At 51.7% G+C, this 25,962-nt stretch overlaps 1 protein-coding gene across 2 annotated transcripts; it reads left to right on the plus strand.

Annotated features, from left to right (window-relative positions):
* Positions 1-15: 15 nt before the first annotated feature.
* SDHA (succinate dehydrogenase complex flavoprotein subunit A) lies at positions 16-25,943 on the plus strand. 2 transcript variants are annotated; one of them, XM_036848180.1, is made up of 15 exons: positions 16-160; positions 5,858-5,947; positions 6,942-7,103; positions 9,000-9,143; positions 9,541-9,705; positions 10,322-10,470; positions 11,120-11,244; positions 12,801-12,969; positions 13,796-13,991; positions 14,645-14,816; positions 16,589-16,707; positions 18,014-18,125; positions 20,947-21,077; positions 23,083-23,196; positions 24,465-25,943. In XM_036848180.1, exons 1-15 carry the CDS (start codon positions 98-100, stop codon positions 24,549-24,551), a joined length of 1,998 nt encoding a protein of 665 aa, XP_036704075.1. In that variant the 5' UTR covers positions 16-97; the 3' UTR covers positions 24,552-25,943. The 2 variants fall into 2 exon arrangements, with proteins under 2 accessions (XP_036704075.1, XP_036704076.1); XM_036848181.1 differs by having other exon boundaries at positions 49-160; positions 5,861-5,947.
* The last annotated feature ends 19 nt before the right edge of the window (positions 25,944-25,962 follow it).

A 25,962-nucleotide genomic window follows, 5' to 3' on the forward strand; every position in this document is an offset into this window, starting at 1 on the left:
GCGTGGCGTCCCGCCCCACCACCGTCGGCCCCGGGCGCGGCGACGTGCGCAGGCGCGGTCTGCGCGGGGACTGGCGGGACGGCGGTGGAGGGCAGACATGTCGGGGATCGGGGTTGTGTCGCGGCTTCTGCGCGCCCGGCGCCTAGCGCTGACCTGGGCGGTGAGTTGGCGCCGCGGGTGGGGCAGGGCGGACGCTGGGTCCCGCGCCCCCGACCCCGAGGCGGGACGGGCTGGGGAGGGCCTGCCGGATTCTGTCCCAGCTGGGCGGGTTGCGGCGCGGTGAAGGTCACGACGCTGCGGGCCGCCCGGGACCCCTCCTCTCCCGGGGCCCGGTCAGGAGCCCGGGGCGACGGCCGAGGCAGCCCGCTCAGCTCCGGGCACGCGCTCCAGGACGCGGCCGCCCAAGGTCACACGGCAGGACGGGCCCGGGGCGGCCTGATCGTGGTGGAACCGGGCTGGTGGGATCCGAGCGGAGCCCTGGCACTAGGCTCGGCCTTGCTTCTGGGGGTTGTGTGGTGGCCCCTAAGCACTGACCGCAAAGCCACTGGGGCGGACGCGGGGCGGGTGTCCTTCTGGGCGTTCTCTGCGGAGTCCCGCTAGCCCCACTCGGGTCGGTCCGGGATGTGCTTTCCCGCGGCCTGGCTGCTGGACCTTGTCCCCTGCACTCCTGACAATGAGGCCTTCAGAGTCGATTTTGGGGGTTTTTATTGAAGCACTGAATTTAGAGGATTTAGTTATTTGGTTCTTTTACATGAACTCCTCGAGCCTCCTAGTTAGTAATTTAATTACAAAGTAAAGGTCCCAGTGGGAACCAAGGCTTTCAACAATGTTGACTTGATTTCTGCCTGTAATTATACCCACAATTTTCTTCTTTTTAAAATACAGGAATTAAAAGTTAATGTTAGGGGCTTCCCTGGTGGCGCAGTGGTTGAGAATGTGCCTGCCAGTTCAGGGCACACGGGTTCGAGCCCTGGTCTGGGAAGATCCCACACGCCGCGGAGCAATTAGGCCCGTGAGCCACAATTACTGAGCCTGCGCGTCTGGAGCCTGTGCTCCGCAACGAGAGGCCGCGATAGTGAGAGGCCCGCGCACCGCGATGAAGAGTGGCCCCCACTTGCCGCAACTAGAGAAAGCCTTCGCACAGAAACGAAGACCCAACACAGCCATAAATAAATAAATAAAAATTAAACGTAAAAAAAAAAAAAAGAAGAAGCTTGAATTCTAACTCAGGCAAGATGTTTCTAAAAAAAAATAAAGTTAAATGTGAGGCAGTTTAGTCGGACAACCTACCAACACCAGAAAGCATTTTAAATGCTTTCATGTGTTGCTGGTTCTTACTGAGCAGAGGTTCCCCCAGCCCCCAAATCTTGGGCTCTAAGACACAGTTGTAGCAGGGGGTCCACAAGCAGGAAATGAAGTCCATGGTCAGTGGGGTAGTTTTAGTCAACGAAGCTTGAGCAAACTTCTGAGTGGGCCCTTATCGTTAGGTGAGATGACATTTGGTATGTGGTGGTGACTGGGGAAGAGCTGACACGTCTGTCTTCAGACCAGACTGGAGCCGGGAGTTCCTTTTTCCATCCTGCAGACACTCTTCACCTACCACTCGCCCTTTGCCATTTTATGAAAATATTGCTGTCCTTTCCTCAAGCTGGGCTGGGAGGAATTCAGCTGTGAGCTTTTAGCTGAAAGTAAGAGTGAAGTTTGGCGCACCACAAGTTGGAGCATAAACCTCTCCTTTCCTATTGGCTTGATTGGAAGTGATCTCGGTTGAACCCGCTGTTGGCTGCCAGCACTGTGCTCCACTGTCTCCTTGAATCTTCACCACGGTCCCATTTGCAGGTGGTTGTGAACATGATGGCAAGGTAGAGTTAGCAAAGTTGAACCACAGGTTAGGTCTACCGAAGATGGTCTTGGGTTTCTAAAGGTTTTTATTCTGATGTAGATAGCTTTGGAAATTATTTCCGTCTATGGAAATTAATCTGTCCACAAGCTGTGTACTGGAGTTTCAGATTGGCAAGAACAAAAGCATCAAATTAGCAGAACAAAAAAAGAAAGGGGCTTCCCTGGTGGCACAGTGGTTGAGAATCTGCCTGCCAATGCAGGGGACACGGGTTCGAGCCCTGGTCTGGGAATATCCCACATGCCGTGGAGCAACTAGGCCCGTGAGCCGCAACTACTGAGCCTGCGCGTCTGGAGCCTGTGCTCCGCAACAAGAGAGGCCGCGATAGTGAGAGGCCCGCGCACCGCGATGAAGAGTGGCCCCCGCTTGCCTCAACTAGACAAAGCCCTCGCACAGAAATGAAGACCCAACACAGCCAAAAATCAATCAATAAATAAACTTAAAAAAAAAAAAGGAATTCGTGATCTCCAGCTGAGGAATGTTCATAAAGCGTCCTTGATGAGGATAATTTGAATAAAGTCCACAGAATTTTTCTTTATCTCATTTTGTTCAGTTCTGTGGTGTTTCCAAGTCATATTTACAGCTGCTTTCAAGTTACAAAATTATCAAACCTATTTTGCCTTTGTTTCCTTTTCCGTTGTCCCAGTGCACTGACAGAATTTACTAACTGTTCCAAAGTATTGATAGTTAAATCTAAAGGGAAAGTAAAACCAAGAACTTTAAATAGTTGCTTAACTTCTCACTTCAGATGAGATTTTTCAATTTTCAACAAGATATTGTTCTAGAATAAGTCAACTTCTTCTCTTTGAATGTATCATTCTGAGTATGTTTTAATGGTGTATCTAGATTTACATTATTTAGGCCACTGTAGTAACGTTTTGTTTCTTGGGACAATTATAATGCCACTGGCTTTCAGTTCTGCATTCCGTGTCATGTTTTTCCTGGTTCACTTGAAAAGTTGTGGCTCAGTTTTGGCGTACAACCTGGATATTCATCTTAGTTTGGAGTCCCAGAGATTTTTCCCAAGGGTCCCTAGATGGTGGGGACAGTACAGGATTTGGAGCCAGCCAGGCAGACCCAGTCCAGACCTCCTGCATCCTGGAGAGACTCGGTTTTTCTGTGGGGTTAATGAGGGTTCTGTGAGGTAACCTGTGAAAGCTTTGTGTGGCGCTCCTCCATGCCAGGCCCACAGCTCACAGCCTGCCCTTGGTAATCATGTGAATGGTATTTTAAACATCCCTGTTTTAAAAACCTTTAAATTTTTAGTGAAAATAATTACACATAGTTGGAAAAAACAATGTCAGTACAGAAGTCCTTATAAGTGAAAAGGAATAAGACCACCTCCTTCCCCAGACCTTTTCCCCAGTGGAATCAGTTTGGAATTGTTTTTGGTATTGGCCCCTGCTCTTTACCTCCATTTCTCTAGCTGATATGCAGGTGCATTTTTGTCCAGTTTGGACATTGATCTTTGCTGGTAAATGAGGATTTAGTTCACTTAAACCATCCTGCTACCCACATCCTCAGTTCTCCCAATATAATTATGCAACCACTTCAGATCCTTTGGTGTCTACTTTTGCAATTGTGTAGCTTGTGCTTACAAATTGGTTTCTTGTTCATGATTCACAGGTGTATTTTGTTAGATGAGGACCGCCCCCAGCACCACTTTGCTGGATGGAGGGCATCAGGATCTCTACCCTTCTCACATTTTCTCTCCTTTTCCTCCTCATTCAGTCACCTGTACTTTTATGCTTTTAAGAGCTCTGTGTTCTTTTAATTCTACCTTAGGTAGATTCCTGCATTCTTTTTCGTTACCCTCTTGGGAAATGTTTGATAATTTCTCTTCAAAAAACGTTACATTAATAACTGACATAATACGAGTTTTATCTAAAGACAGAAATTGGATTAAAATTGGACTCTCTAAATTCTAAAATCACTCCCCAAATTGGATTTAGATACAAAAAAATAATGTTACTGTTTTCCACAGAGAGATAATATGATAATTTGTTAAAGATTTCATTACGGTAGCTACTGCTTTTTAAGCTAACCGTGTGCGTGTGGGGGGTGTGTGTGTGTGTGAACATCCTAGAAAGAAGAAATAAATACTTAGGGAATCTCACGGTTTCTATTTTAATTTTAATTTGGCATCACAAAATGTACTGTTCTTACTGGTGCTATTAGCTGTATTTATATTATACTTTATGAAATTTTCAAGAACGTTTGTATTAGAATTCTTTCAGTGACTTAGTTTTTTGTTAAAATATGATTTTACCATTTAAAAATTATAATACAGCTGAAAAATATTTGTTTTTTTAGTTCATATCTGAAAGAGTGGTTTTGTCAATAAAAACAGACGTACTTAACATGGCAAATGGAGAATTCAGGAGTATCACTCTTATCAGTTCAGATCTACTTAAAAACCCAGGAAACTACTTTTTAATTGGAGCTATTACAATAAACTCAATACTTGTGTCGGCTGCCAGTCAGTCTCAGAGACGCTCCTCGCGAGTAGTCGGTCAGGCCATCCAGCCCCGGCCTGGGTCCCTCACCTACAGGGAAGTCTGTCCAGTTTCAAACAGCTCAGTTGGAGTTCATTTTGTATTTGGTAATTCTCCTCCCTGTAATCCCCACTTGTTTGTCCCATAGCGTAATTTCTTTTCCCCTCAGAATTGAAACATCTCTTCCAGTTGTAGGATACTTGAAGGCATCCCTTTTGTCATCGTTGAATGTACTTATTTCCCAAAACTGTTCTTCAAGATATTTCTAAGACTGTTCTATCAGTGGTCTAGTAAAATGCAGTCAGCAGAATGGAAAAACTTATTCCCTAAATTGCTGACCATTGCTAGCCTATGAAGAAGGTTGCCTCTCATGCTGGGCTGTGATTTCATTAATACCATTTTCTTGGGTAAATGGTTATAGGATGGGACATTTGAGCTGAGACTTGTAGTTGTAGAGGCTGGCCAGGGACAGGTGTCCTAGCAGAGGGGACAGCACGTGGAGTGTGACAGATAAAGGGGTGGGGCTGAGCCTAGTGCAGCTGTGGAGAGTGGTGAAGCAGGACCAGGGGCATCTCTGGGCCTGAATCTTCACGTGTTCAGGGAAGGGATATTACCATGCCCAGTGGCAGCCTGCCCTGGAACACCCACTCCCAATGCACTGCCTCGCGCCTCTTCCAGTGAACCGCAGAACCTCATAGGGGAGCTCCAGTATGAAGAGGGCTGGGATGGATCCTGGAAAAGCACTACATTCTTTGCAAAACTGTCACTTAGGCAACACAGATGTCTTCTCCATTCTCCACTAAGTACCATAAGTTAAGAAATTAATGTGAAAGTGTGCCTTTTGTCATTTCCTGAGTCAGTGTCCTGTCTGGAAACAGACTTCACCTAGAAGGGCCTTTGCTGGGGTGCCAATTCCTCGCCTCCTGGGCCTGCCCTGGGTCCTTAGCCCTTGCCTTATCCCTCAGGGTAAAGTGGAGGGTTCCAGGTAAGGCTTCTGGGTGAAAGGGAGTACCAGCGGGCTTCCCTGGTGGCACAGTGGGTAAGAATCCGCCTGCCAATACAGGGGACACGGGTTCGATCCCTGGTCTGGGAAGAGCCCACGTGCCGTGGAACAGCTAAGCCTGTGCACCACAACTACTGAGCCTGCACCCTAGAGCCTGCGAGCCACAACTACTGAAGCCCATGTGTCACAGCTGCTGAAGCCTGCAGGCCTAGAGCCTGTGCTCCACAACAAGAGAAGCCACCACAGTGAGAAGCCCGCGCACCGCAACGAAGAGTAGCCCCTGCTCACCACAACTAGAGAAAGCCCGCGCGCAGCAATGCAGCCAAAAATAAATAAATTAATTTTTTAGAAAAAAGGGGGAGCACCTGGGTACATAAGAAGGCTGACGACTTAGAAGGGAAGTTTGAATTAAAATTCCCCTGTTCCGTGAAGACACTTAGTGCCCCATTTGTGTTTCAGCAGCGACCAGCAGCATTGCAGACAGGAGCCCGCAGTTTTCACTTCACCGTTGACAGCAGTAAGAGGTCGTCTGCTAAAGTTTCAGATGCAGTAAGTTCATGACTTTGTTATACGTGATTTTTTTGACTTAACGGAGTAGGGTTCTATACCAGTTTTTAATGTATTTGAGTAACACAGGTTTTACTTTAAAAATTTTCATTCTAATGCATGCTCATTATTTCTAGTGTAATAATACTTAATTATAGTACAAATATAAGCCTAGATATTAACATTTTTTTGTTTGTAGCTCTTAACTATCTATAAGCCAGATTAAACTTTAAGTAAAACATAATGAAATACAAATGTCAGATGAACAGTATTTACTGGAGTGGACGGTGACAGACGCCCTGCTCGGCGGAGGCCTGTGTGGCGGCTTGCGCTCCTTTGTGTTTACGAGGCCCTTCTCCTCTCTGTGGGAGAAACTGAATTTGCTTCTAAGTTTCTGTCTCACAAGCTCACAGTAGTTACCGAATGCTTGTTGGCACTTTCTCAGTCGTAAATACCATATGGACCTGGAATAGACTTGTGTCCTTGGTTCCTGGATGGTCACTCAGGTGAATGGACTGTCCTTATCTAAATGAAACAACATTGCAGTGTTTTCATGAGAAGCTTCAAATCATGATCTATACTACGTTGTAAGCTTAGATTTGTATATGTATATGGGTATAAATGTAAAAAGAGAAGATAAGTAAAAATGATAATTGCAAAGAAAAACCATAGTTAGAACTGGTATTTTGATTTGTGGTGGAGCTTTCCTCTGCATCTGTGGTCCCCTACTTTGAGTTTTTGGCCTTTCAACTAATGGTGGGTGCCCTAGCTCCGTGGGATAGGTGCTCTGCTATTGATGAGAGCTGCTTGCCGGCCTCTTTCAGTTCGAGGGTGAGCCCACCACGTCTGCTGTGACTACTGCATTGTACCTGGCGTGCAGTCCCAGCACAGGATGGAGGCCCTCTGGGCATGGCAATGACTCTCTTTCACCGTAACCACAGCCTCAGGGTCTGGCCTAGTTGAAGCAGTGATTGACAGGGGGACTTTTCTTTTCCAGATTTCTACGCAGTACCCAGTAGTGGATCATGAATTCGATGCAGTGGTGGTCGGCGCCGGAGGGGCAGGCCTGCGAGCTGCATTTGGCCTTTCTGAAGCAGGATTTAACACGGCCTGCGTCACAAAGCTCTTTCCCACCAGGTCACACACTGTCGCAGCCCAGGTATGAGAAAGGGCTCTCTCCGTCCTTTGGGTGCTTGCAAGGCACTGCGCAGCCCGGCGCTCTCCCACCGCGGGCCGCCCCCCACCGGGCTCCCTCTGCTCTTGGCGCTTACTCGCCAGGAGGGCTCTGCCCGCCCTGCCCCCGCCCCACTGCCTGGAGCCTCGTTGTCACTCCTGTTTCTGCTCTGGTCCTGCCCCCTCGTGCCCGCCTCCGTCATGGTGTGATCTCCTTCACTGCACTTACCCGATGTGAACAAGCTTGTTGTGGGCTCGCTCTGTATCTGCCGGAACCTCAGGGCAGACCTCGAGTGGTGGTGACGAGCTCTGATGATGGTGTGAAGCTGCAGCACAGAAAACAATGGCCTTAATGCTCTGAATTTAGGGAAGAAGAAAATGGTGGAAAATCATGTGACTTTATTATTTTGTTTTTTCACTCTAGGCACATTGTAGGTAGTGCCCAGCTGGTATACAGGTAGTATTCTACAGTCACATTTGACCGTCTTTTCTGGTATTTGAACACATTTCCTCATTGAGACAACAGAGGATGTGGTGACTTTCTACGAAGCAATAAGAGCTCCCATCACCGTTACATCTGGAACAGCTATATTCAGGGTCCAGCCACATTCTTTACGCACTAAACTGCCTAGATACTTTGTTCGAAAGCTATGCTTTTTAAACTGAAGAATGAGTAATAAATATCCTTGGATAATTCATTGTCTAAAAGCAAGAATAGATATAAGCAGATAATTTTGAACGGTATTGCAAAAAATACAGTTTTCAGGTAGTGCAATAGTAATACAATAAAAAGAATGAGAAAAGGGTAGCTTAACTTGAATGCTGGTTCTGGAGAAAAGAAGGTTTAATTGGGGGAAGGATAACAGCATTTTTGCATGCACTGGGCCACGTGTTTTTGTATTATTTATTTATTTATTGAGATATTATTTTTTACTTACTAGATTAGCAAAACTCCAAGTTTGACAAAACTCTGTTGGCAAGGCTATGGGGAAACACATTATTTTACATTGCTGGTGAGGATATAAATTTATATAACCCCTTCGGAAGGCAGTTTCGTTTCTGCATTATTTTAAACCAGCTTTCTACATTCTGCTGCCCTGGTACTTAACATTTTTTATCAGGATTGTGTTTCGGTTTACGACTGGAGGGGATGGAGGAGGGAGGAAGGAAGGAACGTGGTGACTCGTGGTGCGTGTCTGTCCAAGGTTCCTTGCTCTGTGCTAGTGACTCGTTTAGTGGTAGCCAAACATAACATGGAACTGAGGCGCAGCAGCAACAACTGGAGAAGAAATTCCAGTGAGAGTGCTTGACTCAAAAGTTACGACTGAATGACAATTGGGAGAAAGGGAAGTTAGGGAACGTGCCTTGTGAGAAAGATTATCTGAAGAGATGTGCAGTTGTAATTTGGGTGGGGGGGGGTGGACGGGTGTTAATGTTTGTCCCTGTACTGCGATTTCTGTGACTCTGAGGGGCAGGCTGGGGCTCTGAGCCCTCGGCAGGAAGCGCTTCTGCCTTTAACGCGTGCATTCCAGTACCATTGGGAACGTTTGTCGTGAAGCTATGAGATTTGAATCCCTTTTACATGCCGGGCTTGGTCAGGAAGAAGCCTCATCTGAGGAGCCTCGGCCGACCCTCCAGATGACGCCCCGAGGGGTTGGGCTCTGTGTCCCTCTCATGGGTGAGGCGCCTGAGGCTGGGGGATCCATAACTGGGCCCTGTCTCTAGGTCGCAGGGGGAGGAGATGCCCTTCGGAGTCTGCCGGACGGTGAGATCGCTCACTGACCGTCTCCCACGAGTAGCTGGCTTTTTCCGAATCTGGCTGCGGGCGGGAGGCAGTGGGGAGGCGAGCCTGCTGTAGCTCACGGGGCTGCTGGCGTTTCAGGGAGGGATCAACGCCGCCCTGGGGAACATGGAGGAGGACAACTGGAGGTGGCACTTCTACGACACTGTGAAGGGCTCCGACTGGCTGGGGGACCAGGATGCCATCCACTACATGACGGAGCAGGCCCCGGCCTCGGTGGTGGAGGTAACGACCCCGCTGGCCGGTGGTGGAGGTGACGTCCCCGCCGGCCTCGGCGGTGGAGGTGACATCCCCGCCGGCCTCGGCGGTGGAGGTGACGTCCCCGCCGGCCTCGGCGGTGGAGGTGACGTCCCCGCCGGCCTCGGCGGTGGAGGTGACGTCCTCGCCGGCCGGTGGTGGAGGTGACGACCCTGCCGGCCGTCTCGTGCAGGAGGGGCGTGGTGGGAGTGGTCGGCCGGCAGGTGGGCAGCGAGCTGCTCTAACGGGAGAGCGCCTCTGCCGCTGCCGAGCTCTCCGTAGAATGTGTGTGTTCCGGGCTTCAGGTTTGTGTTGAGGTTCTAGTGTGAGTTAGCCACGAGCGTCTTGGTCCCTTTAAGGTACTAGGTGTTTTTCTGTTTCTCAGCTGGAGAATTACGGCATGCCATTTAGCAGAACTGAAGGTGGGAAGATCTACCAGCGTGCCTTTGGTGGACAGAGCCTCCAGTTTGGGAAAGGCGGGCAGGCCCATCGCTGCTGCTGCGTGGCCGACCGCACTGGCCACTCGCTGCTGCACACTTTGTATGGAAGGGTGAGGTGCCCTGGGTGCACGGGGTGGTGGGAGGCGGCCAGGCCAGGCGTGTGGCGACGGGGGAAGCAGGCCACCCCGGGGACAGGTCAGCGTGCCAGCCTCTCCGCCCGGGGGTCGCTTTCTGAGCAGTAGAGTAACTTGCTCGCTGTTAATTTGAAAGTATCTGTTCTAAGAAATTCAATCGATAATCATTACAGACGCGCTGAGCGTTTTGTTTTACTTGGACTAAGTGGCCATGTGGCGGCAGACGCCGTGCGGTACGCCCTGGTGGAAGTCAGGACCCCGTGGTCCGCGGGTGCGGCTCTTGCAGCAGCCCTGAGCGGAGGCCAGCGTTGCCTCTCTGGCGCCTCTCGGGCTGTGTAGAGCTGAGCGGTGTGTCCCGCGTACGGCGTCCTCTTCTGGGGTGCGTTGTTTGTACAGCTGAGTTGTCACACGACGGCATCAGCGCTGTCATCCGTGGGTTGAAGTCTGTGGCTCCTTTTCCAGCCCAGTGTTCCGCTAGGGTCCGCCTGACCCCTGTGCCCCACACCAGATCAAGGTCTCCAATCTGTTAGCTTTAACAGCGCAATTGCAAACGCAGGATCCCTTTTTTTGATGGTTTTCCTTTCTTTTTCAGTCTCTGCGATACGATACCAGCTATTTTGTGGAGTATTTTGCCTTGGACCTCCTGATGGAGAATGGGGAGTGTCGAGGCGTTATTGCTCTGTGCATAGAAGACGGGTCCATCCACCGCATCAGAGCAAAGAACACTGTTGTAGCCACTGGGTAAGAGTCTGGTTTTGTCGTGTCCAACTTCTCTGCAGGCAGGCTGAGTTCATGTATTCCAATGAGAATAGGGGTGTCGTGCAGTAACGGCTGAGGCGCAGGCTGTGACTTCACCTGGCAAGGGGTGGCTTTGGGGGCCTGAGGGGCGACACCAGCACCTGCCTCACGGTGGCAAGAAAGTGTCAGCAGTTCGTAGCTGGGAGGACCCTTGAGGAGGCTGAGGCCTGGAGAGTCTGATGCTGTCTGGAGTAGCGTCTCCTTTGCTTTGAGGGATGCTGTGTTTATGCTGATTTCTGGGGTAGAAGAGTGCTGTTTGTTCACGGGAGGAAAATAAGTAAATTCCATCTTATATACTGTCAGTCTGTTATTTTAACCGTTTTAAGAAGTGCATCCATAAATGTTTTTAGATTTTATTATTTTATACATTTTTATCAGGGAAATCAGTTACCTAGCACAGAAGTGCCCTAAGGTACAAGCGAGAGCGCCTTCTCTGCCCCCGAGGCCACCGTCCCAGTTGCCCAGGGCAACGTGTGCACATGCGCCCACAGAGGTGCTGCCTGGGCTGCGTGGTCCACTCGAGTCCATTAGAAAGGAGGACCTGATGGGACGCTTGTGCAGTCACCTCTCTGCCGGCCTGTCTGTTTTCCAGAGGCTACGGGCGCACCTACTTCAGCTGCACCTCCGCCCACACCAGCACCGGGGACGGCACTGCCATGATCACCAGGGCAGGCCTTCCCTGCCAGGACCTGGAGTTTGTTCAGTTCCACCCCACAGGTAGGATGGCATCAGGATCTTTGTGCCTTTCGGGTGCTCGGTACCTGTGGGAAGGCTCCTCTGCAGTTACGTGCACTTGCTTTCTCGTATCTCACATCCTAACTCGTGACTTCCCCGAGGAGATTCTTCCCTATGTCCCCCAAGGCAGTGGAGACCAGCGTCTTACTTCGATGCCTTGTCTCGGCACACTTAGCCAGACGTGAAGCAGTGATTGTTCGGCGTCCCTCTCCTCGACTAGGGTGTCAGCTCCCCCCGGGAGGCGGGGGCAGGTCTGTCTCATTTACCGCTGTCTTCGCAGCTCCCAGCACACGGTAGGGCCTCAGTCAGTAGAGCCAGAGGGAATGCACTTGAGTGGAGAAGTGGCACAGACAGATGGCAGGCTGCCACAGTGACAGAGCCCCGCAGGCGGGGCCCTGAGATGTCCACAGGGGAGGGTGATGAGTGCACGAACGTGGGAGGGGGCCTGGGAGGGGAGTTGGCGAATCCATCCTGAACTTTGTTTCTGGGTTGGTGACTGATCTGTCAGCTGGGGAGCTGCCACAGTACTAAAGACCAGGGCCTGTTTTTTCTCTTTGCTCTGCCAGTATGTTCTTTCTGACCCGGGCAGGGATGAGGAGTAAAAAAAAGTATTAGGTGGTAGTCTTATTGCTATTTTTAACCAGTAAAATGTCTGAGACTTCTGAATTCCCTCTATAGTTAGAGCTCCATTTCCTTTGCTTCCTTTTCAACGTATGAGAAATAAACCACCAGAAGACATGGCCACTGAAACTAGGAAAACTGAAAGATGAGATACAGGAATTTACATCTTGTTTTAAAGGCACGGTAACCCTTTGGTGCACTAATAAAAGTGACAGCCTTCAAACTACGCTGATGGACGTGTAACACCCAATGCTGGCCATCCTTGTCCTCGTTACGTAGAGGGACAGTTGAGATCAGGGCGCAGCTCCCCTCTCCCGTTGCCTCTCCCGTTGCCAGATTTGGATTTGGGCTCTGCGTCTCCCAGCATCATATTGGTGGGCTTGTCTCAGAAGAGGGGGACCATCCCACAGGGTTGTGGTGAGACTTAGAGTTGTACACAGCGGGTGCAACCTAAGTATCGGCTCTAGTGATCATTGCCGTATTGTTGTTTGGTTACTTGATATGCCAAATTTCCAAGCTGGTTTCTGTACCTACGGGAGCCAACGCAATTTCATGGTGCAAAAGGACGTTCGACAATTAAAACCTGATAAGGTTTTAGTAACAATTAAAACCGAGATATTTAACATAAACTTTGTCACGTTGAGAGTTTAAAGCACAGCTGTAATCGGAGTACTGAGCAGAGCTGCGTCGTCCACGCAGCCGGCCTGTCTGCTCTGCAGCTTGGTCATTGCTTTTCTTCATACCGCGGCAGCGTGCTGTGCCCTAACTTTTCCTCTCTCACACTTCCTTGTGCGTGTGGTGCTCTTTGCACACCCTTTCTGTCTCCTCCCGAAGTATCTGGGGAAAAACATCTGCGTTTGAGATGTCGGCCCAGCGGCCCTCAGGTTATACGTGTTTAATGAGCTCGTCGTTTGCAGGCATATACGGTGCTGGCTGTCTCATCACGGAAGGGTGCCGTGGAGAGGGAGGCATCCTCGTCAACAGTCAAGGCGAGCGGTTCATGGAGCGCTATGCGCCTGTCGCAAAGGACCTGGCGTCCAGGGACGTCGTCTCCCGCTCCATGACCCTGGAGATCCGTGCAGGAAGGTCTGTGTGCTTGTCCCCAGAGGGGTCTGCGCGTGTCTGCACGCCCCGCCCCTCCGGTGGCTGTGGTTTGTGTCTGCATTTCAGCACGGGCTGGGGGGCTTCTGTGTTGAGTGTCAGCACCCTGCCCACCCCGGAGGCCTACGTGCAGTTACCTCTGACTGTTGTCTGTCAGTTTAGGATCTCTGCATTTGAGAAGTTTAGCCAGTTAGCTGCAAGTCCGTCTCAGATGGTTTGTGAGTGTGAGTGAGTGTGTGACAGAAGCAGACAGTATGGGGGAGAAGACACACCCCTGTCCTGAATTTAGTGCGCGAGCTTCCGCTGGTATGCTGTTTGCACTCCCGGGTGCTTGGGGCCCTCAAGGTGGGTGGGTGGTTTGTTCTTCACTGAAGCAGCGTGAGGCCTCAGTGCCTGACTTCGTGCCCGCTGTGGTGACACTGGTTATATATCTGGGGGCGTGGCCTCTGGAGGCATCACATTCGCACACAGAAATGAGAAATCAGGTGGTTCTTTGGAGCATCTGGTGTGAAAGGCCCCTGTAATGCATTCACCAAGGAGAATGTGGCAAGTTGTGACCTCCCGACCCTCAGGGGGGAGCCCGGCGAGGGCAGGGCTTCCGTCGTGTTCGTGGCTGCATCCCACCACCTGGTGTCTACCCTGGCACGTGGTGGGTGCTGAGAAGAGACGCCATGAAAAGGTGGCCTTAAAGAAGGGAACCTTTCCTCCAGGATCAAAGCGTGTGGAACCTCAGGTGCTGCAAGGATTTTGTGACCTCACGGTTTCTGGATTGCTGTTCTCGACCTTATGGCGCGATGTCCTTTTTCACCAGAGGCTGTGGCCCTGAGAAAGATCACGTGTACCTGCAGCTGCACCACCTCCCCCCTGAACAGCTGGCTATGCGCCTGCCTGGCATCTCAGAGACAGCCATGATCTTCGCGGGTGTGGACGTCACCAAGGAGCCGATTCCCGTGCTTCCCACCGTGCACTACAACATGGGCGGCATCCCCACCAACTACAAGGGGCAGGTGATGGTGCCGAGCCCGTGCCACCGCAGGCCCCTTGCACAGGGCCTCCCTCAGAAGTCCTGGGCAGTCTGGTAGGCAGGGCAGGGGCCTTGGCTTGACTCCGGTTTCTGCGTTCACGCCTCAAGTAACCGCTGATAACCGATTCATGCCTTCTTAGTAAACAGTCACAGACATGAGGTCAAACTGCAGTTTTTCCTACATGGTTGTATGTTATAAATTGTAGCCTGTGTGTTCTTTACAGTTAATACCTTTGGATGGTTTGCGGCTCACAAAGAGCTTTTTAGTCACCTGACTTTAGTCCCTCCTCGGGCAGGTGGGTGGAACTGTTGTAAGGGTCTGATTTAGGACTCCAGTCCCCCACCTCCCCGTTTAATGCCCTCCGCCCACCATGCTCCCCTGCTTTGAGCCCACCGTCGGAGTGGGTGTGCAGGGGCACGTCAGGAGGTGGGTGAGGTGCTACTGGGTGTGAGGAGTGGCACTGGGGTCCTTTGACCTCGGGACGGGGGCCGGGGAAGGAGGCTGGGCAGTGTCTGGGGGGGTTCCCTGTAGGTGGTGTAGGTCCAGTTTTTACCTTTTCTCCTTTTTCCGACCCCCCGCTATAGGGAAGGGGGGCTGAGCAGACCACGCTCCGTAATCTTAGTCTTCTTCCCCAGGTTCTGAAGCACGTGGACGGCCAGGATCAGATCGTGCCCGGCCTGTACGCGTGTGGGGAGGCTGCCTGCGCCTCAGTGCACGGTGCCAACCGACTGGGGGCAAACTCGCTCCTGGACCTGGTCGTCTTCGGCCGGGCGTGCGCCCTGAGCATCGCAGAGTCCTGCAGACCCGGTACGCGCTCCTTCCAGCAGTCTGGCTGCTGCAGGATGCTTTGCTTCGCGGTCATAGAGCGGGGGTCTGGCTGTCTCTCCCTGGAAGTGAGGAAACAGCAGGTCAGAGATTTTTATGGTGACAGACCAGAGGCTAGACACAGGGTAGGTGGGGCAGTTAGAAGAGTAACTTTGGTCAGGTTTTTTTGCAGTCATTATGTTCTCAGAAAAATCACTATTGGGAAAGTGTTATTTAATAGGGTTTTATCACATACTACTTGTCTGGTATGAATTATCTCCAAGGAAATGTTTTAAATGGCAGGTATAAATGAACGTATAATTTTTTGGTACTTAGAGAAAATTAATAAAATACTAAAAACAAACTGTAACTAAATCTGTTAAGGGAGAAAGGGAGGAGTTAATGCAAACAAAATAGAAGACTGGGTCACAGCTCTCTCCCCTCAATGAGAGAATGGATTTCCATCAGTGATTTTCTTTTGTGGTAACTTAAAATCATCTGTCGAGGAAAAGATACATGTGCTAGTCCCACAACAGCTCTAGTGCTCATTTTGCTGTAGCCGGAGCCCAGTAGCAATCCCTTAGAGCAAAGCAGAAAATTTGAGGTTCCCTTTCTTTGACAGCGAGAAAAAGGAAGTTTTTTGAGAATACTTTTCTATCTGAAGGATCCATGCACGCGTTTAAAACCTCTGGAACTCAGCATTAAAAAGGAACAGACTGCCCACTCGTGCGCAGCGCGGGTGGATCTTTGTCAGGCTGTGTGATCCAGACGCAAGAGGCCACGTGTGTGCGATTTTTTTGTGTGGCACCTGGAGAAGGGAAGCTGGGGCAGGAGACGGTGGGTGGTCACCAGGGCCTGGGTCCACTTGCGGTGGGGCTGACGCAGCTCTGCTTGTCAGAACCAGCAAACTGCACTAAAAGTGGTATCACACTTTCGTTACGCTTTAGTTTTTAAAGACAAAAGGAGAGGAAAAGTGTTGGCCCCACTACTTTCCCCAAAGTATGACTATTTTAAACGTTAAAATGCTTAAATTCTATCGTCTGATCATGATAGTTACAGGAGTCTGTGTGTTAAAATTTGTAGAATGGTGCACCTAAGGATAAAACTCCGTTTTCCGGAATGATCGTTTTTTAAAGCATTGAAAACAAAAGCTAGCAAAATCGCCTGCCTAGAAGAGCTTGGGCAGGTCTCGCCTTGGAGAGAGAGTGGCTGCAGGCCTTTGTCTTCTGTATTTCACACCTGTGTGTGTTACCTTCTACAGAAAATATATGTAAAAACATGTCATCCCAAAACAGCTTAAACACCCTTAAAGCTTTTATCTTTTTAGAAAGGCAAGAACAGAAAATCTTGAGGTTAACGTAAGAGGGTGCAGGGCCAGGGTCAGCAGGAGGCTGTTAAATACGTCCAGCCAGGCACCCCGCCCACCACCCCCACAAGGTCTGAGAACCGGAACGGGGTTGGGCAGAATGAGAACGGCTGAGGATGAAGTGTTTTTCCCTCACAGAGTAGCGGTGCAAGGTTTGTTTGCATAAATCTAATGTTTGACCTTAAGAGAGGGGTTCTGTTTTGTTCATTCAGAGATTACTTATTGGACACCAACTTTTTGCCAGAAGTTTTGTCTTTTTGTTTACTCTTTACTCTTACCCAAGTCAATGGATGCTTCCTCAGGGATAGAGTGGGCCAGGTGGAATATTAGCTCAGGTTATGCATGCATTTTCCAAACTCCCTGAAAGGGTATAACACACATTTGGTGGGGTTTTTTGCTTTTTTTAAAGGAGATAAAGTTCCCTTGATTAAACCAAATGCTGGGGAAGAATCTGTCATGAATCTTGACAAATTGAGATTTGCCAATGGAAGCATAAGAACATCGGAACTACGGCTAAACATGCAGAAGGTAGGAGCCTGGACACGCTCTGGGTGAGCAGGCCAGCTGTGTTGGTAGCCCTGCACTGGGGTTGCTGAGTCACGGAGGCGTGCTCAGGCCTGAGTAAGATAAAAGGGTGTGCTTTCCACACTGAAGGCTGGAGAGGGCAGCCCAGGGCAGACACAGCAACTCTGCAGCATCAGGACTCGGCCTTCTCTCAAACGTGCTAGGTGTTTGGTGCAGCTTCCCTCCTCAGACCATCTCTGGCCCTGGTCTTCTGTCCCAGCCTGAAGGAGGAGGGACAGTGGAAGGTCCGAGAAGCTCGGTTCCCAGCTGGGAGCTTCCCAAGCCCAGCACGTCTCATTGCTGAGGAATAATCCCATCATCACACCTACTTACGGCAACTCTGGGAAATGTCTTTAAACTGGGCCCATTGATGCCCCTGAGTGAGGTCAGGAGGGGGAGTGTGGAAGGCACGCGGACGCCATAGGCACCTGCATCAGCACATCTGGCGGAACGCTGTACTTCTGACGTGGGAGTGGAGCATGGGAGATGAGGCCAGTCTGAGTCAGTTTTATTTAATTTCAGTTTAAATGTAGGCACACATGGTTAGTGGCTACTGCATGAGGTAACACAGGTTTAGGTCAATTAAAAGTACTAGTTGACTACTCTAGATAAATAAAATAAATAAGTAAATAAAACAGCTAGGAATCAATCAAATTCTTTTAATGCCGGGATTCTTGGTCCATGAATGAGACCTTTATCCACTTGAAATTATTTGCAAGAATTTCTGTGTGGGCGCATTTTCTGGAGTGAAGCCCCTTGCTTTAGTTGCATCCTGAAAGGTTCCATTGAGCCATCCACACAGACACCACCAAAAGGGAAAAGGTGAATATGGCCATTCTCATAGGACTGTGGTTCTGTGGTTCTGTTTTCAAACGAGACTGGGCTTCGGGGAGGCCTCATAGGATGGTAAGGAAGGGGGCAGGAGTAAAGGAACAGAAGCATGGAGAAAGGGCATCTAAAGGTACAAGTCTCCAGATGAAAGTAAGCCCTGGGGATGTAACGTACAGCATAGTGACTGTAGTTAATGTTACTGTATTGTACGTTTGGAAGTTGCTTCAAGGGTAGGTTTTTTAAGTTCTCACAAACAAACAAACAAACTTCGTTTTAAAATTCAGAGTAATAGACTCACAGTCTGAATTTCCTAGTTTTTCTATTTACATACATATTTTACAAAAAATGAAATGCATAGGAAAAGAACCCTAAAGGTTTAACAGTTCCTGGCCTGACTTTTCCTCATGGGTTAAAGGCTTACAAATGTTTTGTATTACAGTCGATGCAAAGCCATGCCGCAGTGTTCCGTGTGGGAAGCGTGTTACGGGAAGGCTGTGAGAAGATCAGCCGGCTCTACGGAGATCTAAAGCACCTGAGGACGTGTGACCGGGGTGAGTGGTTCCTCGGGCCCTGAGGACGTCTGACAGGGGTGAGTGGTTCCTCGGGCCCTGAGGACGTCTGACAGGGGTGAGTGGTTCCTCGGGCCCTGAGGACGTCTGACAGGGGTGAGTGGTTCCTCGGGCCCTGAGGACGTCTGACAGGGGTGAGTGGTTCCTCGGGCCCTGAGGACGTCTGACCGGGGTGAGTGGTTCCTCGGGCCCTGAGGACGTCTGACAGGGGTGAGTGGTTCCTCGGGCCCTGAGGACGTCTGACAGGGGTGAGTGGTTCCTCGGGCCCTGAGGACGTCTGACCGGGGTGAGTGGTTCCTCGGGCCCTGAGGACGTCTGACCGGGGTGAGTGGTTCCTCGGGCCCTGAGGACGTCTGACAGGGGTGAGTGGTTCCTCGGGCCCTGAGGACGTCTGACAGGGGTGAGTGGTTCCTCGGGCCCTGAAGACGTCTGACAGGGGTGAGTGGTTCCTCGGGCCCTGAGGACGTCTGACCGGGGTGAGTGGTTCCTCGGGCCCTGAGGACGTGTGACAGGGGTGAGTGGTTCCTCGGGCCCTGAAGACGTCTGACAGGGGTGAGTGGTTCCTCGGGCCCTGAGGACGTCTGACAGGGGTGAGTGGTTCCTCGGGCCCTGAGGACGTCTGACCGGGGTGAGTGGTTCCTCGGGCCCTGAGGACGTCTGACAGGGGTGAGTGGTTCCTCGGGCCCTGAGGACGTCTGACCGGGGTGAGTGGTTCCTCGGGCCCTGAGGACGTCTGACAGGGGTGAGTGGTTCCTCGGGCCCTGAGGACGTCTGACAGGGGTGAGTGGTTCCTCGGGCCCTGAAGACGTCTGACAGGGGTGAGTGGTTCCTCGGGCCCTGAGGACGTCTGACCGGGGTGAGTGGTTCCTCGGGCCCTGAGGACGTCTGACAGGGGTGAGTGGTTCCTCGGGCCCTGAGGACGTCTGACAGGGGTGAGTGGTTCCTCGGGCCCTGAGGACGTCTGACAGGGGTGAGTGGTTCCTCGGGCCCTGAGGACGTCTGACAGGGGTGAGTGGTTCCTCGGGCCCTGAGGACGTCTGACAGGGGTGAGTGGTTCCTCGGGCCCTGAGGACGTCTGACAGGGGTGAGTGGTTCCTCGGGCCCTGAGGACGTCTGACAGGGGTGAGTGGTTCCTCGGGCCCTGAGGACGTCTGACCGGGGTGAGTGGTTCCTCGGGCCCTGAGGACGTCTGACAGGGGTGAGTGGTTCCTCGGGCCCTGAGGACGTCTGACAGGGGTGAGTGGTTCCTCGGGCCCTGAGGACGTCTGACAGGGGTGAGTGGTTCCTCGGGCCCTGAGGACGTCTGACCGGGGTGAGTGGTTCCTCGGGCCCTGAGGACGTCTGACCGGGGTGAGTGGTTCCTCGGGCCCTGAGGACGTCTGACAGGGGTGAGTGGTTCCTCGGGCCCTGAGGACGTCTGACAGGGGTGAGTGGTTCCTCGGGCCCTGAGGACGTCTGACAGGGGTGAGTGGTTCCTCGGGCCCTGAGGACGTCTGACCGGGGTGAGTGGTTCCTCGGGCCCTGAGGACGGCTGACAGGGGTGAGTGGTTCCTCGGGCCCTGAGGACGTCTGACAGGGGTGAGTGGTTCCTCGGGCCCTGAGGACGTCTGACCGGGGTGAGTGGTTCCTCGGGCCCTGAGGACGTCTGACAGGGGTGAGTGGTTCCTCGGGCCCTGAGGACGTCTGACAGGGGTGAGTGGTTCCTCGGGCCCTGAGGACGTCTGACAGGGGTGAGTGGTTCCTCGGGCCCTGAGGACGTCTGACAGGGGTGAGTGGTTCCTCGGGCCCTGAGGACGTCTGACAGGGGTGAGTGGTTCCTCGGGCCCTGAGGACGTCTGACAGGGGTGAGTGGTTCCTCGGGCCCTGAAGACGTCTGACAGGGGTGAGTGGTTCCTCGGGCCCTGAGGACGTCTGACAGGGGTGAGTGGTTCCTCGGGCCCTGAGGACGTCTGACCGGGGTGAGTGGTTCCTCGGGCCCTGAGGACGTCTGACAGGGGTGAGTGGTTCCTCGGGCCCTGAGGACGTCTGACAGGGGTGAGTGGTTCCTCGGGCCCTGAGGACGTCTGACAGGGGTGAGTGGTTCCTCGGGCCCTGCGGCCGTCTGCCCGGGGTGAGTGGTGCCTCGGGCCCTGAGGACGTCTGACAGGGGTGAGTGGTTCCTCGGGCCCTGAGGACGTCTGACAGGGGTGAGTGGTTCCTCGGGCCCTGAGGACGTCTGACAGGGGTGAGTGGTTCCTCGGGCCCTGAGGACGTGTGACAGGGGTGAGTGGTTCCTCGGGCCCTGAGGACGTCTGACAGGGGTGAGTGGTTCCTCGGGCCCTGAAGACGTCTGACAGGGGTGAGTGGTTCCTCGGGCCCTGAGGACGTCTGACAGGGGTGAGTGGTTCCTCGGGCCCTGAGGACGTCTGACAGGGGTGAGTGGTTCCTCGGGCCCTGTCAGACGTCTGACAGGGGTGAGTGGTTCCTCGGGCCCTGAGGACGTCTGACAGGGGTGAGTGGTTCCTCGGGCCCTGAGGACGTCTGACAGGGGTGAGTGGTTCCTCGGGCCCTGAAGACGTCTGACAGGGGTGAGTGGTTCCTCGGGCCCTGAGGACGTCTGACAGGGGTGAGTGGTTCCTCGGGCCCTGAGGACGTCTGACAGGGGTGAGTGGTTCCTCGGGCCTGCACACGGTTGTCGCTGGGTGTCTGCAGGGCGGGCTGCTTCTGGGCGCAGCCCGACCCGTTTAGCGCTGACGTAACTCGTCCTTGCTGAGTGGACACTGGCTGGATCCTGTTGTCTTTGACCGCTGCCTTGTGTGCCCAGGAATGGTCTGGAACACTGACCTGGTGGAGACCCTGGAGCTGCAGAACCTGATGCTTTGTGCCCTGCAGACCATTTATGGAGCAGAGGCCCGGAAGGAGTCTCGCGGCGCTCATGCCAGGGAGGATTTCAAGGTGCGCCTTCGTGTCCAACCCCCCCCCGCCCCCCGCCCACCCCTGCCGCCACCGCTCAGCCCTGACCCTGTGCTCTCTGCGTTCACCTCTCTGCGCTTTCTCTGCATTTCCCACAAGCCAGTTGAGAAGAATGCTTTTTCTCTTCTGATAACCTTCGTACCTCTGTTCTCACCGTGTTCAGTACTAGTTTGACCTTTCTCTGGCTTTGGATCAGTATCTGCTGCTGCGTCTCTCAGCCTCATTAGGGCAAAGGTTAGTGTGCAGCGGGTCCTGTTGCCTGGAAGTGCTCACTTACTGACTGGAAATGATGAGTAACTCGTTGTTTCAGACTCACCCCTGGTTTGGGAAAGGATTATAGAGCCTCATCTTGGATCACCGTTGTTTTAATGAACTGGTTTTTATGCAGAGCTCACTTAGCAGATTCTGCAGAAAAGAGTACTCGGCATGTGGTAGTTAAGGCTTTCACGGAAGGGGTTGTTTGGGGGGCAGTCCAGGTCAGGATGGGGCACGTTAGCAGGAGCTGAGCTGCCTTCCCGTGGTGGACACAGAGGCTTTGGTCCGGGGCGGTGCTTGGGTGGCTCAGCTAGAGGCTGAGCGAGAGGAGCCGGATTTCCATCCACCGTGAGACACTGACTGGAGCTGGATCCCACGTGCTGAGCGCTCGGTTAGAGGAGGAGGTCGGCGAGCCCGCTCGTCCTGTGCACCGAGGCCGGAAGCCTCTCCCGGAGCCTGTGCTTGGTCCCTGCGGCCGGGACGTCACTGCAGATGTGCAGGCAGAGCCCGCTCACCCGGGGGGTCGTCCCTCCCTCCCGGAGGGGCAGGTGCAGGCGTGAGGGACCGCTCCCTGCCCCAGCGCCCCAGGCAGGAGGCCTGGCCTCACTCCGCAGAAACTGCCAAGTAGCTGGACGTTTTGGGTTTTATTTGAAGAGGCTTTTGTGTGTCTTACTGTTACCACGTGCAAGATATCCCTTAGCAGCATTCAGCTTCTCTTTAAAAGTTTTTGAAAAATTTAATATAATTGCTAAAATTAGAACATTTAAATAAAAAAGGCTGGGGCTTCCCTGGTGGCGCAGTGGTTGAGAATCTGCCTGCCGATGCAGGGGACACGGGTTCGAGCCCTGGTCTGGGAAGATCCCACATGCCGCGGAGCAGCTGGGCCCGTGAGCCACAACTACTGAGCCTGCGCGTCTGGAGCCTGTGCTCCGCAACAAGAGAGGCCGCGACAGTGAGAGGCCCGCGCACCGCGATGAAGAGTGGCCCCCACTCGCTGCAACTAGAGGAAGCCCTCGCACAGAAACGAAGACCCAACACAGCCATAAATAAATAAATAATTTAAAAAAAAAAAAGGCTGAAAGAAAAAGTCGAACTCTGCAAGAGTACGGAACAAAAAGACAGGAAAAGTATTTGATAAATTTTTAAGTGCATAGAAGATCGATTTAATTCCAACACCCATCTGCTAGTTGTAGCGAGAACATGCAGAAGCGGAGCTCTGGGTCCCACTGTGCTGCGGCCTGCTGCCCAGCCGTGCTGTGCGGGGCCTGCCCTTGTCAGACTGCCGTGGTGGAGATGGGATGAGTAAAGGGGAGGGGCCCTAGGCTGGGCCAGCGCAGAGCGAGGGGCTCACCTCTACGTCCAGAGGGCTGACGGCTCACCAGTCAGGGCCCATGGGTGCGTCCAGAGGACCGGCCACTGGCCGAGGGGCCCCGCGTCTCACGGCCTTCCTCTGCGTGTGGTGCTCAGCCGTGCGCTCTCCCACGTCAGACCTGCGCACGCGGTTTCAGTGGGAATTGGAGACGCGCTGGGACTGGGAAGGTCCTGGCTCTGCACGAGGTCCGCTTGGACGATGGAGGCCTCCTTGTTGAGTGGGATCTGGGGGATTAATGTCAGACTAGGCTCGTGTATCTTTTTAATGAGTTTCCCATGTTTTGCCATGTTTTCTGGTTTTGCTGTGTAGAATGTTTGTTGACGGCACTTTCCAAAATAAACTTACTTTCTGTGGCCTCAGGAGCGGGTTGATGAGTATGATTACTCCAAGCCCATCCAGGGGCAGCACAAGAAGCCGTTTGAGGAGCACTGGAGGAAGCACACGCTCTCCTGCGTGGACGTCACGACTGGGAAGGTACGTGGGGAGCGGGTTCTGCTCATGTGTGCCATGGCGCGCGGGCCACCCCTCGTGTTACGCAGGTCGGCATCTGGTGAGCTGGGAGAAGCAGCATGGATCTAAATGGACTGTGGGCCGATCTGAGACGCCACGGAAAAGGCACAGTCAGGCTTCTGCCTGGAAACGGAACCCCGCGTGGGCCAGTGGTTCACAAGCGCCGCCCCCACTGCGCTGGTGCCGGGCAGGGGTGTGCCAGCGCCAGAGGCCCGCTGTAGGGGAGGAGACGGAGCTTCTGAGCCCACAGAGAGCTGCGGGCAGGGATGGGGGTGGGGCGGGAAGACACCCCTCCCCTCCTTCCCTCTGACTGGACCACCTGGACGCAGCCTCAGGGAAGCCCCGGGGGATGCTGTTCAGCCCTTAGCTTCCCCGGGCAGGGAACAAGTTGGGAGGGGCAGGGGGCAGGCAGGGTCCCGGAAACCACCAGCTGAGAGAGCAGTGGGGCCCCCGTCGGTCTTACCCCAGCAAAGCATAACTCACCCATTTGGCCTTTCTGCTCGGCGTTAAGATTCAGAAATAATTCAGATGTAAAGTGTAAGCTTTTCAGAGCTCCCTAAGGGATAGTCTTAATTGTCTATCTGGATTTACAGAAGTTATGCTGTGCTGTGTCCTCATACTTCTAGAGTGCCTAGTGCTGCAGGCAGACAGCAATTTTCATAGTTCTTCATGTAGGCTCTTTTCTGACAGTGTATAGTCAGACGATCCTCTTAATACAAGCCTAATTTTGTAGTGTTTGGGTTTTTTTATGATTGTAAAAGAAATACATGCTCATTTTAGAAAGTGTAGGAAGTACAAGAAGAATGAAGAAAATTAACATTTATAAGCTCACCAGAGAAATCTTTTATTATCATTTTGAAATATTTCTTTCAAGTTTCGTATGTATATAAATGTTCACTTAGAAGTAGGAAAAACTGCAAATACAAACATAATTTATGGATAAAGGATAACAGTACATACAAGGTTTCACCTACTTTTTGAGCATTTTCAGTTTAAGTTTTAGTTTAAAGCGTTGAGAATTTGGTACCGTGTTATTTTAATTGCTGTATTCCATACATGGATTTACATAGTCAGTCCCGAGTTTGTTACTGAAAAATGTTCCTGTGAATACCTTTGTTTTTAAGTTCCTGTTTGTCTGCAAATCTGCTTTTATGGTTGATTCTCCAAAAGCATCCAAGAGGGTTGTTTGTACGTTTTTGTGCACTAACGCATCACCGACTCTTCTTTCTTAGGTCTCCCTGGAATACAGACCCGTAATCGACAGAACTCTGAACGAGGCTGACTGCGCCACTGTCCCCCCAGCCATCCGCTCCTACTGAGGAGGCCGGCGTTTACCAGCTCTTGTAATTATGTATAATAGCTCGTGCACGTGTTCACGTTGTAACTGCCTTCTTAAACTGTCCTCGAGTGACTGAGGATGCCACTTGACAGAGATTCCTACCAGAGGCCAGCAGCTTGCCAGTAATCAACAGCCAGAAAGTGTTCAGCTTGCCTTTATCCCTGCTTCATTCTTGAGAAATAATAAAACTGGGCGCAGTTCTTAGATGAAACATAAGTTACAAACTTGCGTTTATTTCCCAGTTCCTTTAAAATCATACTGTTTGACCTGAGGCATATTTGTTGACCTGAAATATAAAACGTGACTATCTTTTTATTCTGTTGCATCAAAATCCAGAAATTTTGTTGCAGTGTATGTTGAAGTGAAAATGAATTTTGGTGCCTGACAGCAAATGAAGAAAACAGACATTTCCTCCGAGGTCTTAGCAAGCAAATGGTTTAATATGTGAACGTGTGTCCTGAAGTATTTAAATGACCGAATACTAAATGAAACTGATGTGGGTGCAGATGGATTTCTTCCTTTTCCACCTCCATGCAGATGCTGCTTGGGGCCACCTTCCAAGTTCCTGTCTCAGGGTCGGCTTCTGTAGAATCCAGTCCGAGGCAATTGAGTTCATTCGTTTCAGATTCTATTTTTCTAGTTTAGGGATTGCCTTTAAAAATTTCAAGTTTGTAAATATGTAAAGCATTGACATGATTTCAAAGCCTGTTGTGTTCAGAGCTCACCTCCTTAACCGTCCCTCATGCTCTCCTCTCTCTCCTCCGCAGGACCCACTGTTGTTTTTCTTTCTAGTCAGTGTCCTAAGAAAACAGAAAGCAAGTATGTATTTCTGTTGTGTTAGACAGACGGCCCTGCCCCTTGCCTGCGTATCCTGGAGGTCCTTCCTTATCACTCATCCTGTGGCCGGGTCCTCCTCCACCGCATGAGTGTACCTTGTCCCCTGGCAGGACATTTGTGTTGATGCCACAGTGAGTAACTGAAGTCATTTTCTTAGCCAGTTTCTTCGAAGTGGAGTTCTAGAAGTAGGGTTGCTGGGTCAGAGGGCAAATGCACTTGTCGTTTTGTTAGATGCTGGTAAGTTCTCTTCAAAAGGGCTGTGACATTCTGCATTCCCACCACAGTGTCTCAGTCCCTGTTTCCCACGGCTTTGCAGAGAAAGTATGATGGTAAGCTTTTGGATGTTTACCAATCCAAACAACAATGGCCATATCTGATTGAAACAGATGGAATATATTAAAAACTGAATTCATAATGATAGTTTTAGAAAGCCAAAAGTAACCGAACAAGAAATATTATTGGTCACTCTTGGAAGTAACTAGGGCACTAACCCTGACACTGAAAATGGACAATTAAAGGAAAATGATGAAATGATTATCCTGCCTTTTTTCTAC

The sequence above is a fragment of the Balaenoptera musculus genome, chromosome 3 (assembly GCF_009873245.2).
Source record: "Balaenoptera musculus isolate JJ_BM4_2016_0621 chromosome 3, mBalMus1.pri.v3, whole genome shotgun sequence".
Lineage (NCBI taxonomy): Eukaryota > Metazoa > Chordata > Mammalia > Artiodactyla > Balaenopteridae > Balaenoptera > Balaenoptera musculus.